Genomic DNA, 20845 nt, shown 5'->3' with positions numbered 1-20845 from the left:
ATGTAAAACTTATCTTGAACGGTGCTCTAAACGACGAAATCGATGCTTCAATTCGAGTGTTTAAACTTCCAATTAACACAAATCAAGTTGTTTGGTGCACCGTTTCGAGGTAAGTTTTATATCGATCGACTCGTATCCTCGTTCTGATCAAAAGCCCTAAAACATCAGTTTGTAATTCGGAAAAAAAAACCTAACCCCGCTAAATTTTTTTAACTGAGGACCGGTGGAGACAAAATATTTGAAAGGTGGGACTGCCAGTGAGAATAAGCAAAAGTGGGACTACTAATGGCTAATGACGTCTACTAGGGATTATTCGAATCCAATTTCCCTAATAATAACAAGAGTAAATTATGTTTTCAGTCCCTCTTTTTTTTTAAACGTAAACTTCATTAAAAACCAACCAACCGACAAAATCGAACGACCGACAACAACTAACTTACAAAATAATTACAAAGTAACATCAATCACGACAATGACCTATTTTTCAATCTACTACTAATCTATAAAAACCCAATAGATTTCATTTCACTAATTATATCTTTCACTTGAACTTGCTTGTTTTCGAACTTCAGTCTTTTCCTTGCGCGCCATATACCCCAACATCCAACCTTCACGATCCCTTCGAAAGCTTCCTTGGCAGCTCCTTTAAGCCCAACTTGGTTATGAAGTTCCATAAGCTCTCTCAAGGACATTGTGTTGAAAGACGCCACCTTACACCACACGCCAACATGCTGCCACTCCCGAGTCGCAAAAATGAAAAACGAGAATAGATGGTTTATAGTATCTTCTCCTGAGTTGCGTAAAGAACACGATACATCCTCAATGTCGATGTTGCGATTCTTTAACGCCACAGCTGTGGGAATTCTTCCTATTTCGGCTCTCCAAGCGAATACATTGCATTTTAATGGAACTTGTTTGCACGAAGTCATCACATAATTATTGCTGTGATCCACTCCTTTAGACGAAAGTCGTTTAACGGCCCCAACTGAGTACTCTTCCGCCACTTCTCCTATCCATTTCCTTAGATCTATTTGATTTGTCACCGTAACCGAATCCAACGATCTAATTAACTAGTTTATCTCCATGATTTCAATGAAAGAGGCTGGCCCTTTTGACCATATCCGCGATAAATCGGTGCTGCCACTAACTTTCTTGACCCGATTTGCCACACAACATCTTTTTTCAACTTCAAGTTTAAATATGTTGGGATAAACCTCTTTTAACGACTCGTTTATTAAACAAGGATCAAACCAAAAAGAGATGTTGTGACCGTTCCCCAACTCTCCTTTAAAGAAATCACGTAAGGGAGTCCTACCTATGATGGTTCTCGCAAACGTTTTCACAATATTATTTCAAACCCCGTTAAGGTTCTTTCTCGCTGAGAGAAAGTCCCAATTGCCTCTACTAGTATGGAGCGCTTCAGCCACTTTCTTCCAAAGTTTATTTCTTTCTAATTTAAACCGCCATCTCCACTTAGATAAGAAAGCAAAATTGATGTTCTTCAATCTACTCAATCGAAGACCCCCTTCCTCTTTTGCAATAGGAACCCATCCCACACCATCTAATGCATTTTACTTTTTTCACCCGACCTCCTTCATAAGAATCTTCTATTGAGCTTTTCCAAATCCGTTATCACTTTAGAAGGAGCCTTGTAAAGCGAAAAACATAGTTTGGGAGACTTTAAAGCACAAATTTAATAAGCGTGATCCGTCCTCCTATAGAGAGAATGTTGGCCTTCCATGACGATAGTCTCGCTTCAAATATGTCGTATACTGGTTAACAATTGTTTATCCGATTCATGTTTGCTCCCACCATTAACCCGAGATACTTGGGGAGGGGGGGGGGGATCTTGCAACCTACTACCCCAGTCTTTTCTTTTGCCTCCGATAAGCCCACTCCAATGCTATAAATGTTAGATTTTTCAAGGTTGATTTTCAGCCTCGAACACATGTAAAAAACCCGAAGGATCCTTACCAGGTTTGCAATGTTATGAGCCGACCATTCCCCCAAAATATTGGCATCATCGTATACAATATTTGTTTGGTTAAAGGTTTGGTTTACCAAAACTTGAATATCAGTCAGTGGTTTTTTTTTTATCATAAATAACAATGGGAACTGGTTGTGTTCTTGAAATTGAATTGGTAATTTATTGATGGATCTTTTATTGTGACATTATTCGGTCTAGGATTGTTAATCATCGCAATCAAGTAATTTTTCATTTGATTATTTATCAAGTCATGTAGTTTAACAAAGGCATGTCTATGTGATATTTCAATCGATAAACTAGGTTATTCAATCTATTTCACATACCTGAAACTCGGGTTTGATCCTTCTTTTAATTAAGACAAAATGGCAGTGCACGTCCTTTAGGTTTAACTAAAAGTACAGTGCACGTCATTAACGTTTAGAAGTTGCACTGCAAATCCTTTAACTTTATTTTTGTTGCATTGCAAGTCCTTTATGACAAACAGTGTTAATTTTAACCATTAAATCCCCCACGTGCCTCCCACGTGAGGGGTAGATCTGTCCTTTCCCTTCATTTTCCTCCTTTAAAGCCCCAGTTACCAAAAACCTTCAACATTTCACTTCATCCCTTTCCTCTGTAACCCTAACCCCAATACGTATTTCCCCTTCAACAAAAATTGGAACCCTAACTCAGATAAAAAAAACCCTATTTATCCAATTCAATGTCAGTTGTGTATTTTCTTGTGGGAGAGAAGCTACAATTATGACATCTAGCACAAATCGCAATCCTGGACGTCGATTTTATGGATGCCCTCAAAAGGTATGTGATTTTTTGTTGTCGACTAACTGCAGGTAGCATGTTCGTTATAATTAATTTTTCTTTTCGCAGGCTTGTCGAGGATTCATTCAGTGGGTAACTGATGGACCGTTAGATATAATGCCAACATTGTTGAGGGCTATAATCTTCCTTGAATCTTCTAACAAACAACTGCTAACTTCCAACCGTTTGCTTGAGGAAAAACTGAAAGAAACTGAAGCTAAAAATATGAAATTGAGGATGTATTTGACTGTTATTGTCGTTGCTGTTATTGTGATTGTCATGGCTAGGTTGTTAGGGTAATGGTCATTGCTGTATTAGTGGTTTAATGAATAGGTAGTTGGGTATTGGTCATTGCTGTATTAGTGGTTCAATGAATAGGTAGTTGGGTAATGGTCATTGCTGTATCAGTGGTTCAATGAATAGGTTGTTTGTGTAATGGTTCAATGTATTGGTTTAAAAATGTTTAATGGAATGTAATGGTTTAACAAATTGTAATGGTTCAATACCAAGTTGTTTGCGTAATGGTTCAATGTATTGGTTTAAAAATGTGTTAATGGAATTGTAATGGTTCAATACCAAAAGTCAACAGATGCCAAAATACCAAAAGTTTAAAAAGTAGCAACAACAACCAAATACACATTGTTTAAGTGTAACAAAAGAAAAACAACTACAAATTATTTTTTTGGAGCAACAGCCTTCCTACCCTTCCCACTTGCAGCAACAGCCTTCTTTCCAACAGCCTTCCTACCCTTCCCACTTGCAGCATCAGCCTTGTTACATGCAGCACCCTTGTTAGCCTTTCCAGTTTTACCCTTCTTCACCCCAGTCCCACTAGTAGGTGCACCAACAACTTCAGCTTCATCTTTTTGGCCTTTGCAAGTTCTGCTGTTATGACCCCTCTCCCCACAGTTAAGACATGTAACTGTCACATTCTTCTTTGACAGTTTAGTAAGCTTAGTCCCATCTTCTAACTCAACAGCTGACCTATTTCTTTTTTTTTTTGGTTTGCCCACTTGCTTGTGATGCACAGGTGGAGTCAAAGTGGTTGCCACCCCGGATTTTGCCCACATAGATCTACCATTGATTGGGAAAATCTTGTGGTCGTAAACATTCTTCCAAGTGTCTAACTTGTAAACCTGGTGCACCCAATTCTCTGGTATCTCAACCTTAAATTACAAACAAGTTGTACAAAATATAAGTCAAAGACTGTTACAATTTGTTTACCTTTTGCCCAAAATTAGCCATATTCCAGTTGGTTGCTACGGCATGTTTGCAAGGGATTCCACTAACTTCCCATTTTCTGCATGAACACCATTTTTGGACAACATTTACAACACACTGATCACCCTTGTGAGAAACTTGATATTCTTCCCCTCCATTCCAACTAACACTGTATTTTGCAGCCTCAAGCTTGATGATATCAAATTGCAAAGTTGCATATGGTGTCAAAAGGCCATTACTTTTATTAAGCACTTGCAAGACATTAACTATCCTCCTCATTTGATATTCTCTAATATACTCAAGTGCTGTTATTATAGGCTTATCTCTACCATCTATGATCTTAGAGTTGAAAACTTCACACATATTCTTTAGGAGATGTCTGAGTGTGCCCTTCCTATTTAATCAAATTAACAGATACTAAATTAATATTAATTCCTAATTTACCCAACAACTTTAAAAGAGAGTATACTAAAAGTGTTACCTGAAAAGTGAGACCTTGACCAGTGTTTTGGATCTATATTGGACAACCAGAGATGTGCTTCAGTGTTCATATTTTTAAGCTCATCCATTTCTTTCTGAAAATGTACAACAGTAGTGGCACTTGCAAGCTTCCAGAGCATATCCTTATATTCTTTCCCTTTAAAACCTGTTGCTTTCATGTTCTCATGTATATGTCTGAGACAATATCTGTGCTCAACACTTGGATAAAGGCTAGTTATTGCTTGTAGAATTCCCTGAAAGTTAGTTAGATCAATAGTTAGTCAATGTATGATATTAAAAATGTGAAATCACATAAAAATCTAACCTTTTATCTATCACTCATGAAGGTGTAATTAGAGTTGCTTGCAAGACCCAAGTCATCACCAAGACACTTTAGGAACCATGTCCAAGAATCGATGTTTTCAGCTTCTACAACCGCATATGCTAAAGGGTAGATGCAGTTGTTTGGATCAACTCCAACAACACTTAGAATTTGTCCAGGGAAAGGGCCTTTCATAAAAGCTCCATCTAGCCCAATTAAATCTCTTCCAATTGCCTTAAAACCTTGCTTTAATGGCCCTAAGCGAATGTATATCCTCTTGAATTGCCTAGTGGACGAATTAACATCTGCAACAGGTTCAACCTCCACATGTACAGTAGTTCCTGGGTTGGTCCTCATCAACTCTTGGATGTAATCTCGTAGTAAGCCATACTGTAACCTGTAATCTCCATGTAACTGCTTCAGTGCTTTAGATCTGGCTCTCACAGCCTTCACCTTTGATATACAGATCTGGTATTTCTTTTGGAACTGGTCTCTTATAGCCTTCACTGGTATTTGCGGATTCTCTTCGATCTGCTCCATTAGATCTTGAGCTAAGAAAGTGGAAGTTGCTTGCCAAATTGTCCTACTTTCTAGACACTTATGTTCTGCATTTAAAGTCTTTACCACCCAACTTTCTAAGTGTTTGTCTTTGGATACCAACAAAACAAAAGGACAACCATATTCTTTTGGATTTGTCTTGTAGCCCCTCCCACCAATGTTTTTCTTTTTTGCACCCTCAACTTTGCAAATGTGTAATCTTGCTGCTTCAGCTTTAGTCCTTTTGCCTTTTGGACTGGTTCTTACACCTTCCACATCAGCAACAACCTGTTTACCTTTTTGACTTGATGGTCCACCATCCACATGAGCCTCACACTTCTTTTTCCTAATTCTTTTAGGTTTCTCCACCTTAATTTTTTGAAAACCAGGCACATCACCATCACATACAACCCTCAACCTCTCCTTATCATCTTTAACTGTTTTCAATAGCCTTCTTGATTCCACTGTATACTTTCTTAAAAATGCCTTTACCTCCTGCTTGTTTGCAAATTGTTGACCTACATGGAAACCAGAAGCTTTTCCATGAGCTTTTATTAGTGATTTTAATGTCCTGCTCCTAATACTCCCAATATTGTCATCATCACTTGCACTATCAAAGTTTTCATTATCTAGCACATCTAAATCCAGATTTGACTCAATCTGCACTGGATCATCCTCTTGCTCAACAAGAAACTCGAAATCTCTCATATCAACCTCATTCTCTTCCATCTGATTCTCCAAATCTACAATGTAATCACTGTCTTCATCTTCATCTTCCTGCCCACTTTGATCACTGTCCTCATCTCCATCACTGTCTTCATCTTCCTGCCCACTTTGATCACTGTGTTCAGCATCCCCCCCACTTTCAATAACCATACTTGATTGTGTGCCAGGAAAAGGATGGATATTTGTGTTGCCATGCTCAAGGTACATATCAATAATCCTTATGTTATTTTTAACAAAGTGAAGAAGTTCTAGTATCCCTAAATCATCATTTAAGGAGACAATGCCATCATCTAAATCAATAGAACCTGGTTTTCTGAAATGGAAAAATGTCGGAATTTCATCTTCGTAACCTAACTCCCTCCTAGTCAGCTGCAATTCGTGAATACCGAACCTTTCAACATTCAAAAGATCTATATTACTTTGCTTTCCATTCATGTAATCACGACCCGGATAGTTTGTGAAGTAACCCCCGTGATTCAATACTATAGAAAAGAGTTCAGGATACAAATCTGCAAATGATTACAAACCCCAATCAGTAGAAATCCTCGATGTATAACCAAAATTTTAACTTTAAATCATACCTAGGACATCATCGTTGAAATCCTCATCTTCGCCTCGTATATGAAATACACCACCAGGCTCCACTACAGGTACAGTATCGGGATCCCTCGTAGATGATTGCGTTTTTTGGGGAACGATTCTGGGAATATTGGTGTTAGGGTTAATACAGAGGAAGGGGATGTAGTGAAAGGTTGAAGGTTTTTGGTAACTAGGGTTTTAAAGGAGGAAAATGAAGGGCAAGGACAGATCTACCCCTCACGTGGGAGGTACGTGGGGGATTTAATGGTGAAAATTAACACCGTTTGTCATAAAGGACTTGCAATGCAACGAAAATAAAGTTAAAGGATTTGCAGTGCAACTTTTAAACGTTAAGGACATGCACTGTACTTTTAGTTAAACCTAAAGGACGTGCACTGTCATTTTGTCTTTAATTATTATTCTAAATTAAGTTAAGTTTTCGTTTTCGTTATTGCAAACATTCAAACCAATCAATCAAAAATTAAGTTCAATTTTGATGTCTATGTTAAGTAACTAGTTAAAGACAAACACCTCTTACTAACCCCCTGTGATTCGACACCCTACTTACCTTACTTGCTAATGCAAATAAAAAACACTTTCAAATTCAATTTCTGAATGACACTTCGACGTCGGTCACTCAAATTGTTCTCTCACTACTCCTTAAACCTTTGATCCACCCCTCCAAACTTTAATCCACCCCTCCAAACTTTAATCTCCACCTAATCCACTCAATCGTAAGCCAAACCACGCCACAAGCTATACAAACATCCGCCACCGTGAAACCGTCACCTTCAAAATTGTCTATTTCTACACCATCATGAAGCCACTGTCTCTTCCCAGACGATTCCATAACCCCATCTCCACTAGGGTTGTTCACGAGCCGAACCGATCAGACCTTTGCTCGTGCTCGTTTCATTTACAAACCGAACCGAACCGAGCGTTTTTTTCAACCGATCCAAAGTCGAGCGAGCGTCTTTCGATCCGAGCATTTTTCGAACGAAGGTTGAACGAGTATCAAGCGTCGCAAAACAAAAAAGGAAATGCGACGATGTGGGTGCTAGTTATCAGAATAAAGTGCAGTTTCTATCCCTGAGGTTTCGTCTAATTAGAACTCAAGTAAAAATTTAACAAATAACAAGGAATATAAAAACATTCAACTGGTTATATCAAGATTAACTGAGCGGGAAGAAAAATCGTCGACCGATCGAAGCATACCCTTGTTCTATCAGAAGTTTGAATTTGAATGAACCGATTGAAGCAAAACCCTATCGAGTTGGCGTCTTGGCGAGTGGCGATGGAGAAATCAAATAACGATGGCCAATGGGGGGGGGTTGAGTAGGATCTTGTACTTCTGAATTGAATGGCGGGTTGAGACTTGAGTATTGATCGACGCTTCTGTAACACCCCGTGTTTTCGAATGTCAAAGTCAAAGTCCAAGTCAACTTTGACTTCTTGACTGTAATTAGTCTATTCTGTGTTTTACTTGTATTATGTGGAGTAAGTGTTGTTAATCAGAATGAATCGAAGTAATCGAATGTGTAATCGACGCGAACCGATATACGACTGTGAATAGTAGGAAGTAACAATGTGATAAAGTTAACTGATCAGTAATCAAACCGATCTAACCATCATCGAACTCGAATCTCGAATTACGCGAACTTTGGTTGTTATTATACGTGTGTGTGTGCCTTATGTGTTACCTGTGCGTGTTTACTTTATGTTTTGTGTGGTGATCAATCGAACCAATCGAAACTCGAAACTCAAATCAAATGCAATTGAATTATGACGAATGGTAACGTAAGGATAGGGTGAAATGTAGATGATTGTATGTTAGATATAGTGATTGGGACTGAAAGTAATTTGAATAGGAAACTCCATCGTACTCGTATCGTCTTCAATCGAAATCGAAATATCGAAAATCGTCGCACCGAGCACTCGAACCAGGCTGTTGATCGATCAGGCTGTCAGCCGATCGAACAGCCCAGCCGATCGGACGGACTGTCCGATCGGGATGCCTGGCCGATCGGCCAACCCTTTCCTCTTTTGGAGCCTATAAATAGGGCTGTCATTGTCAATCTTTCCACTTTTGGGAACTCTCTGACCGGCCAGCTCGTGCTCCCCTTCTTTTCTCATATTTCTTCCAATTTCGGTAAGTTTTCATCCTAAATCTTGTACTTTCTTGATCAAAACATGCTCCTACACCTTTCTATCTTTCAAATCTTGATTTCTAACCGTGAAATCATCAAGATCTAAGCATTCTAGGATGATGTCATCATGGTGTTCTTCAAGAACATCATGTTTTGGCCTTAATCTACCATGAATAGCTCGGATCTAACCGATTTCCACATAAACAAGCTAAGATCTATCACGAATCTAAACATTTACATGATGTAAAGGATTGAAAGGAAGATTTCCAAGTTTCTTTCAACTCTTTTACACTCAATGCCTTCAAACCGGTAGAAACGGAGCTTGAGTCAACTCACCAAACATTCTAGTGGATGAGTGGTTCAAGATTCAGATTCTATCTACGAGGATCACCGATTTCGGGTTAAATATCAAACTACCGTTCTGAACAGTTTACCGACCGGACTTGGGTGATTCCTGTCCGAGTAGGGGAAACAAGTAAGAACGAAGGTTCCATGGTTCAGCTCATTGTCAAACTACCTCAATATAACGTCAAATAATCAGAACAACCAAGTGTTAGACGAACAGGCCGACCAGGTCAGGATGCTGACTGAACGGTTAGGCTGTTCGAACGAACAGCCCAACCGATCGGACATGTCAGCCGATCGACCCGGCCATCCGATCGGCTAGCATAAGGCCCCACATTTTGACAATTCTATGAAGTATAGTATTGAATGAGGTGATGTTCGATCGAACGAGCTATTTGATAGCATTACTCATCGGACCATGAGATACTATGCTTCAACCCTTATTCGATTTTCAATTCGTTCGACGTATTGGAATGCCACCCGATCGAGCATGATGTTCGATCGAGTATACTGTTCGATCGAGTGACATCCTGCTGAGGACTACTACTGAAGTTCCTAACCGATCGGTTAAGCCGGCCAATCGAACAGACCGTTCGATCGATCGACCTGAAAGGTAAGAACACTTCAGTGTTCTCAAATACTACAACGAAAACTTCAAAAGGTCAAACCATCATACACAAACACATCCTACTCAAAGGAAGAGACAATCCACTCGAACAGTCCAGCCGATCGAGCCTACCGGCCGATCGAACAGACTGTCCGAACGGACCTTCCAACCGAACGAACAACCCGTTCGATCGAACCTGCTGTTCGATCGACCAGGCTGTTCGATCCACTTACCCTTGCTTCCATTTTTATGTGTATTCATCGTTATGCTATCGAACTATTCAGGCTAACCCAACTCTCAAGCGCTCCCTTCAATCCATCAATCAATCGCTGTGAGTATACTCGATCCCTTTTTGCTTTTAGCACTTTTGGGTGTTACATACGTTACTTATATCAAAAACACAAATGATCACACTACTCAAGTCATTTGAACGCTAACCAATATGCATGTATTACGTGACTAAATGAATGCTTGTTGATTGTGTTTACACGTGGAATGCTGTCTACCTGCCTTAACGACGTAGTACTATAGTTTGGACTCAGCACCCGTTCACACGGGGGTTGTTAAGGACAATTACTTGCATGGATTACGGTGGTAATCATGTATTGCGAACTGTCTCGGACAGTCAACCCGCAGTCATTGGTATCGATAGATCCATGTCGATAATTAACATGCTTCATTTTCCTCTGTGTACGTGCTGGTTATGCGTAAACTATTCGAACTCTATATGCTATTATCAAACTTGTATGCTCACCTTTACATTATATGTATTGACTTTATTTTAACGTATGTGACAGGTGTTTAAGATGTTTGCTTGCTAGGAAAGCGAGGCTAGAATCTAGAGGCCCACAACAAATAGTTGTCTGTCAGGAAAGAGCAACTAGAGCATAGTTGTCTGTAGATCTTGTCAGGCTGGGTCTTTAGGAGCATTTGAACAATATTTATTTGTTTTATTTAAATCTGAGTTGTCGGAACAGAATACTTGACTGGTTGTTATCTGTAATAATTTGTTTGTTATTTAGGACTCGGTATGAGACGTGTTATTTAAACTGGATGGTGATAATAATTGTTATGGAAACTTCTGGAAAATCTGTTTCGCTCGGTGCCATGCCCCGATGATTCCGCCATCGGTTGGGGTGTGACAGCTTCACATTTCAGTATTTGAATTTGGACTCAATTATTCAAATGGACATTTAAGTATTATACAACAGACTATTGATATTGGACTTCAATTCTAATTACTTAAATGAGCTCTATTTAGATTTTGGACCAAACATTGTTAATGTGGGACTCTAGTCATTTCCTTAAAAATGATATGTTTTAAAGAATAAATCGAGTCAGCCGAGTCGAACCGAACTAAGCAGACCTTTACTCGTGCTCGGTTCATTTACAAACCTAACCGATCTGAACTGAGATTTTTTCAATTGAGCTGAGTCGAACGAGCAAATTTCGAGCATTTTCTGAGCAAGCATCGAACGAGCGTCGAGCGACGAGCAATTTGAACAGCTCTAATCCCCACCATTTTTGGCCAATCCTTAGTTGCATCGTAACACCATCCCAACAAAAAAAAACACTAATCCACTCGTTCCCTCACCCCACCTAGAAAGTGCGGTGAAGTTTAAGTTCTAGCTTTGCCCTTTACCAACACCGTTCATTTACAACATTGAGGGTGCACTTTTGCGGCTGCAATGTCTGGTCTTGTGGCCGATCGGTCTCGACTTTCCTCAATTTGTTGGTGGTGAGGCCATTGGCTTCTTCGTAGGTGATGGATCTAAAAAATTAATAAATAACGATTAACCAGAGAGTGGGGGTGGGGGAGATGGAGGTGAGAGGTTGAGGAAGATAATGACAGGGTATGGCGGGGAAAAATTATCTAAAATCAAAGAAAGCAGAGAGCTACTAAACTCATATAGCTTTTTAATAATTTATCTTTTTGTTCGATAAGGACATTGTGATAAAATTACATAAAAAATAGTTTTTTCAACAACGCGAAAACTAATCAAAACCTCCACCCAACACTCAACTTTTATATATTAGAAAAAAAAATATATGCGTGTGTGTGGCTCACCATGTTTGTCTGTTTGAGGTCTGTTGAAACGCACCAAACTCAAATAACTTATCACTTCCAACATATCCTCTCGTCCGGTTGGGAAACCTGGAATCCGGATTGAGTCTAGAGCTTTGCAATGGAGATGCTCTAAGGGCAATCTCACTCTTACGAAAAAGTAATTAACTACATCCGTTGCCAACTTCATTTAGATCGTTGCAAACCAGTTTTCAACATTCTGATTGGGACAAAAGTCAATCAATTTTTCATTAGGGGCATATGAATATATTATTTGTTTGAGTGAGATTGTCGTTGACAACAAAAGTGATAGTTAAAAGTGTCTTTAGCCACATTACAAGTATTAATAGTTATATACCAATGGGTAAAAGTTTTCTATATTAAAATATAATTGTTTTCTATGCACTTTTTAAGTAGCATTTTCTACATAATTTTAGAGTAATGATTTTTATTGATCTACCGCGTTACAGACTCGTGTATTTTAGTTGCATATTTATACGCATTTTATCACTTTTTAATATCTACTTTTAGTGCATTTTATGCATTTATAACATTCATAATTTTTTTAGAGAATACAAATTTTGGTGGAACGAAGTCTACTTTGGATTGTTTTTAATGTTTTTTTATAGGTGTGACGCAATTGCAAATGATAATTGGCGTTGGAGAGAATAAGATGTATTTAAAGAAGACAAAAGATATGATTGGTGATGATCAAATGAATCATGACAATAACCTAAAATGATATCATGGGAGTTCAACAAAATAGAGACAAGAACCTAAAATGATATCATGGGAGTTCAACAAAATAGATAGTCTACGTGATGCATCAACTATTTTTCATATGGGAGAGTTAATTGGATCAAAGTTCACAAGAAAGTCAGTTGTGCATAGTTGAATAAATTGGGTGAACATCATAAAAAGCATAAAATTATGTGTGAATTAGAAGGTTTAATGGGCTGCTACTGGGCCGATTGTTGTGGTGGTCCGGTGGACTTGGCTGCAAAAGAAAAAAATGATAAGGGAAAAAAGAAGATATAAGAAGAAAAAAAGAAAGTCTCAGTATCTTTTGGGACGACTTCTTGGAGTATCTAGGCCTTTGTTTTCTTTGCAAATGAAGATAATTAATTTTGATTATTAAGTAGTTTGATTATTTAGCTGTCATGTCTAGTTATAACCTTTTAGTTTCAACATTAGGGTTTTTTTTATTTGGTTTATAAACTTATGAGAAACAGTTACATTCGATTCAACTATTTTAGTTATTAGTTTGTGTGATTCTTGTTTAAATACAAATTTAGTCTGAAAAATATTAGATTGTTATTAAAGTTGATCAACTTCTCAATTTTTCTAATAAAGTTAATCAAGATCTAAAAACCTAACCAGATTTTTACGTTTTGATACAAGGAACATATAATATTTTGAGTTTGTCTATAAATCTAGATTTATTCTAGAATCATACAATCTGCTTAAATATACAGAATGATGTGTGTTTTTAATTATAATCGGTACTTCTACCACACAACCTACCCACTAAGATTGGAACGACGTGAGCTTAAGGTAGCGAGTTGGCTCTAATCTACGAATTGCGTTTGGCTAGACACTAGATTGAGTGGATGGCGGATTGGCGTGACGTTTAGTATTGTTACAAACTATTAATTAGAAGGATCATTGCACTGTGATCGTTAATGATCGTAAGCCGAATCGAATCAAGAAATTGCCCTAGTGTTGAATTAGTTTTTAATATGAATTTTCCGGCGATTTAATAGTCTTAATTGTTAATTTTGTTTTTTTTTAATTTTTAATCTCTAACTATCTACCCCCTCTAAAACAATCATATCTGCAATTGAAATCGTTTTTCGAGGACACGTACCCTACTTTCACTCATATACTAGTAGGTTTCTTTATTATTTATATATGTTGGATTCGACACCCAACATGTATCCCATAGAGTTGTATAATAGAAAAATAGAAACCATATAATTATACAATCTGTAAAAAATTCAAATAACTGATGTATTTTTATTACTATCAGTTCACACAATAATCTGAATTTATCACAAAAAAACAACCTACGTTAATACGTAACATTGAAATACCATAATCCCTCGTGTATTACACGGTTTGTATTGAAAAATATGTTATATATAATATATAAATAAATATGTATTTTTTCATATGATTGAAATTACGTATTACATTACATAGTATAATGTATATAACTAAATTATTTTTATTATTGTGTAACTTTTAAATACATTTTTTATTTAAAATAAATTAAAATATACTTATTGGTCTGTCATAAATTAGATTTGTTATTCTTACTAGTATTTATTATGCGGATTTAAGTAATAAAACGGTTTATATATGACAAATAAAATATTTTCATAATTAATGATGAATTTTTTTTTTGTGTCACAGTTTGATTAAAAAAAGAAATTAATAATACAAAAATATGATTAAGTTACTCTTTCCTACTTTATAAAAAATTATTGATTTACTGTAACGGAGATATTTTAGCGGAGAAAAAAGTTAAATATGATGATGACATGTGGCAAACTTTGTATTCATTTAATAGGTAAAGTAGGGTAGATTGTATTGTATACAAATTTTATTATTTCCTGATAAAAGTTTAAAATATTTTCAAGAACTCATAGATGAGATAACATGATTTATTATTATTATTATTATTATTATTATTATTATTATTATTATTATTATTATTATTATATATTATTAGTTATTTATTTATTGTTGTTGTTTGAAAATAATACTCTCATAAACTTACACTAAGGGTTAAGATAAAAAATAAATTGCTAAATAAATAAGAAGGATAAAAAGGATTTTGGTTAATTTATCTTAGATTTAGAGGTTTGAGATAAGTCTTGGAGAAAAAAATTAGTGGAAAGGCATAAAACGAATATCCTACATTTGTTGACTTTCTCTCTCCTCGTCATTTTAAAACGTTCATAATTTTTTTACACGATGTTATAAAAATATCACCATAATAATGTAAGACACAATTCCGTCATCATTTTAAAACGTTCATAAATTTTTTACACGATGTTATAAACATATCACCATAATAATGAACGTTTTCTATATTTAATATGAGTATGATATTGTCATATAAAACTAAAATAAAAAAATACATTTTTATTAGGTTTTCTATGCATTGTGTTAAATGCTATAGTTATTGTGTTTTACAATTGTATTTTGGTCATTACATTTTTTACTAGTGTTTATATACATTTTGTTAGTGTCAAAACCTCTAACACAATGTTATTTTAGGTTTTTGTTCATTGTTTTTTATTATTAGAACTTATTACACAATGTATGACACAATGAATATATGTTTTCTATGTATTGTGTTAAAAGTTCTAGTTATTGTGTTTTTAACTAGATTTTGGTCATTACGTTTTTACAAGGGTTTCTATACATCATGTTATTATCAGATTTCTATGTATTGTGTTAAAAGTTCTAGTTATTGTGTTTTTAACTAGATTTTGGTCATTACGTTTTTACAAGGGTTTCTATACATTATGTTATTATCAGAACCTATAACACAATTCACTTTGGGTTATGCCCGTTATGTTTATCAAAACCTATGACACAATGTATGACACAATCAAGGTGGTGTTATATTTGAGTTTTCTATACATTGTATTAGTGGCTCTGATTATTGCGTTTTTCAACTGGTTGGGTTTCTATACATTATGCTATTGGTTACGGTCATTGTGTTTAGTCTTCTATCCATTGTGATTTAGTTTGTTATCCATTGTGTTTTTTGTTCTGTTGCCCATGGTGTTTTAGTATTATGTCCATTGTGTTTTAGTTTGTTGTTAATTGTGTTTTAGTTTGTTGCTTATTGTGTTTTAGTCTGTTATCCATTGTGTTTTTTGTTTTAATAATTATTGTGTTTTACGTTATGTCTGTTATATTTTACGCAACTGAGTTTTCAAATTTTTTGAAAAGTATAACAATAAGGTACTCAACGCTCAATTTTATGGTATGTATTAAAAAACAAATGACGTATAAAAAAGTTACGATCGTTTAAAAATATGGGGGGTGGGGGGGATAACATGTAATTTGCATGTGCATGTGTTTTAGCATGTGAGAAACATGTGCATATTGATTTTTTTTCTCTTGATTTTTTTGTTAGACACTTGTTACTCTATGATAACTTGTTACTTCTCTTATTTATTTACTTTTCTTATTTATTCTTTACTCGACGTTTAAGAACAATTACGGAAGTAGGGATGCGCTTCTCTAATTGTAAACAAAGTTACAACTAAAATGGACCTAAAACCATGGTCTAAGTAACTTTTGGTAGAACTAAAATTAAAATAAATGATACCTGCTGCAGTGAACTAAAAGTGCAAATTGAAAAATAGATGAAGGACCATTTTGTAACTTACTGTGTTAAATGCTTAAATTGTAATCGAACACAGAAAACGGGTAAGAAACGGGTAAATCTGGTATTATTACAATATTACTCCAATTGATGCGTCCCCTTTTACAAACCCAGTAGGCCCGACAGCTATAATCCGCAAGTCCACACTCCAAGCAGATTAATAACATTAATTTTGTTTTTTTAAAGAATTAATTTCTACAATACTTTTAGAAGAACAGAAGACTATAAACCAAAAAGTAAAATGTATAGAATAAATATTATTAGATTGATATTGATTATTCAGTTCATTATCAAACCTGTTTTATAATTAGTATATTTGCTCACACCCCAATGACTAGAACTATGTTTCATGCTAATCTTTATATATTGAAGAAGTAATAAAAGAATAAGATAAATAACATAATAAAATACAACACCTTTGACACATGAAAAGTGATTTATAGATTTAATAAGTTATAGAAGAGAAGTGATTTATATGATTACAAATAACTCTATATACACACACGGTATGATATTTACCTAAAAAATAATTGACAAAGAAAATTATTATATGTGAAATAGTTTTTAATGCAAATCCTCTCGTATTGATTTGATATATGGTAATAATTCATCTATAACAAAGGGCTAGGTTAACATCTTTGAATATGGACTTAGAAGTGATTTATATGTTAAAAAAAAACTCCTTATACACATGCGGTATAATATTTACCTAAAAAGTGTTTTGTAATACGGATATTGGCCTATAATAATCTCTAGCACACGTCATCGGTCATTGAGAGTCCCACTTTTTTATTCACACTTTCAGTCCCACATTTCAACTATTTTTCCTCCATTGGTCCTCAACTAAAAAAACTTAACGAGGTTAAGTTTTTGGAAGTTAAGTTTTTTGAATTAAAAACTGCTGTCTTAAGGTTTTTGATCAGAATGAGGATACGAGTCGATTAATGTAAAACTTACCCCGAAACGGTGCTCTAAACGACGAAAATGGTGCTTCAATTCTGGTGTTTAAACTTTCAATTAACAAAAATCAAGTCGTTTGGAGCACCGTTTCGAGGTAAGTTTTACATCAATAGACTCGTATCCTCGTTCTAATTAAAAACCCTAAAACATCAATTTGTAATTCGGAAAAAAACTTAACTCCGTTATTTTTTTTAAATGAGGACCGGTGAAGGAAAAATAGTTGAAAAATAGGACTGCCAGTGAGAATAAAAAAATGAGACTGTCAATGGTTAATGACGTTTACTAGAAATTATTAGAAGCTAATTTTCCTTTATAAAAAAAGTTTTTATATATAGATTATAATAGAGGACTAGGTGTATGGTAAAGGCTTTCTTCGATCTGGTTGAAAGTACTACACTCATAACAAACATTGATATAATTTAAAGGTATATCTATATCATGTGTGTTACCTCTTTTAAAAAAGGTTCATCATACCCAAATTAGTATTTTCGTAATATACTTGTTTTGGAATGATGTAAAATAAAATGAAAGACAGACACAATTGTTTTTTAAGCAACTCTCTTTTTCAAATCCTTCTATTCCCCCCAAATACAACCACACTTGACTCCCACGAATTTCCCGCGTTTAATTATGTTATCGCTAATGTTTCCAGTTAATGCAGGATCACCAACAAACTCTTTTTCATCTATATTAACCACCCCTAGCTTCCTCTATCTTATCCAAATCACAACAGTCAAAACAGTACATGTCTAACCGTCGCCGCCACAGCTCCGAACCCAGCGCAGCTGGTGGTTCATCCAGCCGCCATCCTACATACCACGGCATCCGTTTGCGAGCTGGAAAATGGGTTTCCGAAATTCGCGAACCAAACAAGTCTACTCGTATATGGCTTGGTACATATCCAACACCCGAGATGGCGGCTGCAGCCTATGATGTGGCCGCATTGGCACTCAAAGGTACATATGCGACTTTAAATTTCCCCGAATCCGTTATTTCCAACACACTTCCCGTGTGTCCCACGGCTGATGATATCCGTGCTGCGGCTGCTAGAGCCGCAGCCTCTAAAGCGCCTGTTTATAAAACTGGAGGCGGAAGCATGAGCGTGAACGATATAGATGGTCCTCGAGGGTTTGTGGACGATGATACATTGTTTGATATGCCGAATTTGTTGTCGGAGATGGCGCAGGGAATGTTACTTAGCCCGCCGAGGATGAATTCGAGTCCACCACCGGAAGATGGGTCGTATTATTATTCCGGTGGAGGGAATTTATGGGATTACTAGGAACAAGGTTGGGGTGAAGTGGAATGCATGAATGATAATTAATCCCTTGGTCGATGTTTGTGCGGTTTTAGTTTATGTTGTTTTGTCGTGTCACGTGTGCCTTTTATTATCTCCAATATTCAGTTTTCAAACGAACCATGAATGTAACTCAACGAGTGTTATGACCGTTTACTTTTAACGTGATTATCTACACTTCTAAATAAATGTAACCGTCTTCGTATCATCTTTGATTTCTTTTTCTTCATATTATATATATATATGGAACCCATTAAGTGGGAGTTAACTTTGAAATCCATCTTGACCGTCGGATCATGCTGAGATTAAATCTCAGCCCTTTAAACTCCCAAAAATAACCACTCTAATGGAGGTTATTTGCAGTTTTCTGCAGGTGGTTTTGTTCCAGAAATTTAGGCCCATGATCTCCACTCCTCTTGCAAGTTTCCTCCAGAAATTTAGGCCCATGATCTTGTGCTATATAATGCACCTGCCTGTAACAAGTTCAAACATATTCGATCAAGCATTTCAGCAAAAAAAATGAAGCAAAGCATAACTGAACTCGAACTAGGCGACCAAAAGTGTTCTACCAATGAAAATCAATCTCCCTTACCATCTTTATCGGCCACTACAGCAAAGGTTAGTAAAACCATTTGTTTACAAACCTGCTACTGTCACTATACATACACTAAACTTTTGTATTGATTTTGTTGTTTTAGGAGATCACCGTCAAGAATTTGACTGATGCGGATCAGAATCCGTTCAAAAAAAGTGGACCAGAATGTTATCAGGTTTTTATTTTTATTTGATACTCTTAATATAAACTTAGATATTTCTATCATCAACAATTTTGATTGATTTTTTATTTTAGGAAATGAAACTTACCATTCTGGATGATGAGCAGCAGAAAACGTTGTTTCATAATGGACCTGCATGTAATCAGGTTAATACCGTTAATATAAACTTATAACTCTTGATATGTTCATGATCATCAATTTTCATTGATTTCTTATTTCAGGAAATGGGACTTGCTAATTTGGATGATGAGCAGAAAACAATAAAAAAACATGGAGCAGCTTGTGATGAGGTATCTATTTCCAAACTATAAATTTCCAAATTTTTGTTGCTTTGATGGTTGTAAGATGTGTATTGAGTGTTTTTCAAAAAAAAAGTTGTTTTTTTTAAGTTTTAACCCAAAGGTTTTTATGTTTCTCATTTTAAACCTTTTGACATTTTTAGTTTTAACCTAAAGTTTTCCAACTTTTCAATTTAACCCCAAGACTTTCTTATTTTCCTATTATTACTATTATTATTTTATTATTATTATTATTAAAAAAATTTATTATTATTATTATTATTATTAAAAAAATTTATTATTATTATTATTATTATTATTATTATTATTATTTATCATTATTACTTTTAACTATTTTTTTTATTATTATTTATTATTACTATTTTTATTATTATTTTTTATTATTATTACAATTTAGAATGGTATTGAGGGTGGCATTCATTAATTTAGAATCGTATTGAGGGTGGCATTCGTTAAGGGTGGCATTCATTAAGTGTTTTAACAAAACAGTCATTACAATATACCTTTTATTATAATTATTATTCCTATTATTACTATTATTATTTTTATTATTTTATTATTTTATTATTATTATTATTATTATTATTAAAAAAAATTATTATTATTATTATCATTTATCATTATTATTTTTAACTATTTTTTTATTATTATTTATTATTACTATTTTTATTATTATTTTTTATTATTATTACTATTTTTATTATTATTTTTTATTATTATTACAATTTATTATTATTATTATTATTATTATTATTATTATTATTATTATTATTATTATTTATTATTATTATTTATTATATATTATTATTATTATTATTATTTTGCCACCACTAATTCTTTTTTTTATTATTTATTATTATTATTTTTATTATTTTTTTATTGTTATTATTAAAAAAATTGTTATTATTATTATTATTATTATTATTATTATTATTATTATTTAACTATTATTTTTTATTATTATTTATTATTATTATTTTTATTATTATTATTATTATTAAAATTTATTATTATTATTAATATTTATTATATATTATTATTATTATTATTATTTTTATTATTTTGCCACGACTAATAAAATCCAATAGATCGATAGCGTATAATTGTCCTTCTATATTGACAGACCCAAAATATAAAAGCACCGGCCTTGCTGAATGTACAGACTCAAAAAGACTACCTGCTAAAATCGGGATCCACTGGCTTGAGTGGCAGTGGCAATAATTTAGGAGTAAGTGAATGGTTGGTCCTCCTCAAGTTGTGTAATATATTGGCAGTAAACCTGGAGGCATAG

The 20845-nt window shown here is 34.7% G+C and overlaps 1 protein-coding gene and 1 long non-coding RNA gene across 2 annotated transcripts; one reads left to right on the top strand and one right to left on the bottom strand.

Moving 5' to 3' along the window:
* Positions 1 to 17889: 17889 nt before the first annotated feature.
* Positions 17890 to 18676, top strand: LOC110906306 (ethylene-responsive transcription factor ERF025). Its single transcript, XM_022151471.2, has one exon. It carries the CDS (start codon positions 17928 to 17930, stop codon positions 18462 to 18464), a length of 537 nt encoding a protein of 178 aa, XP_022007163.1. The 5' UTR covers positions 17890 to 17927; the 3' UTR covers positions 18465 to 18676.
* A 19-nt stretch (positions 18677 to 18695) lies between these two features.
* LOC118486794 lies at positions 18696 to 20827 on the bottom strand. The gene is made up of 3 exons (XR_004879913.1): positions 20732 to 20827; positions 19344 to 19387; positions 18696 to 18952 (listed from the first exon to the last, which is right to left on the bottom strand). It is a non-coding gene; the product is annotated as an uncharacterized LOC118486794 (long non-coding RNA).
* Between the last annotated feature and the right edge of the window lie 18 nt (positions 20828 to 20845).

This window comes from Helianthus annuus, chromosome 14, assembly GCF_002127325.2.
Source record: "Helianthus annuus cultivar XRQ/B chromosome 14, HanXRQr2.0-SUNRISE, whole genome shotgun sequence".
Lineage (NCBI taxonomy): Eukaryota > Viridiplantae > Streptophyta > Magnoliopsida > Asterales > Asteraceae > Helianthus > Helianthus annuus.
Note: the sequence above shows the minus strand (reverse complement) of the source record. Positions and strands in the feature narration are given on the sequence as shown.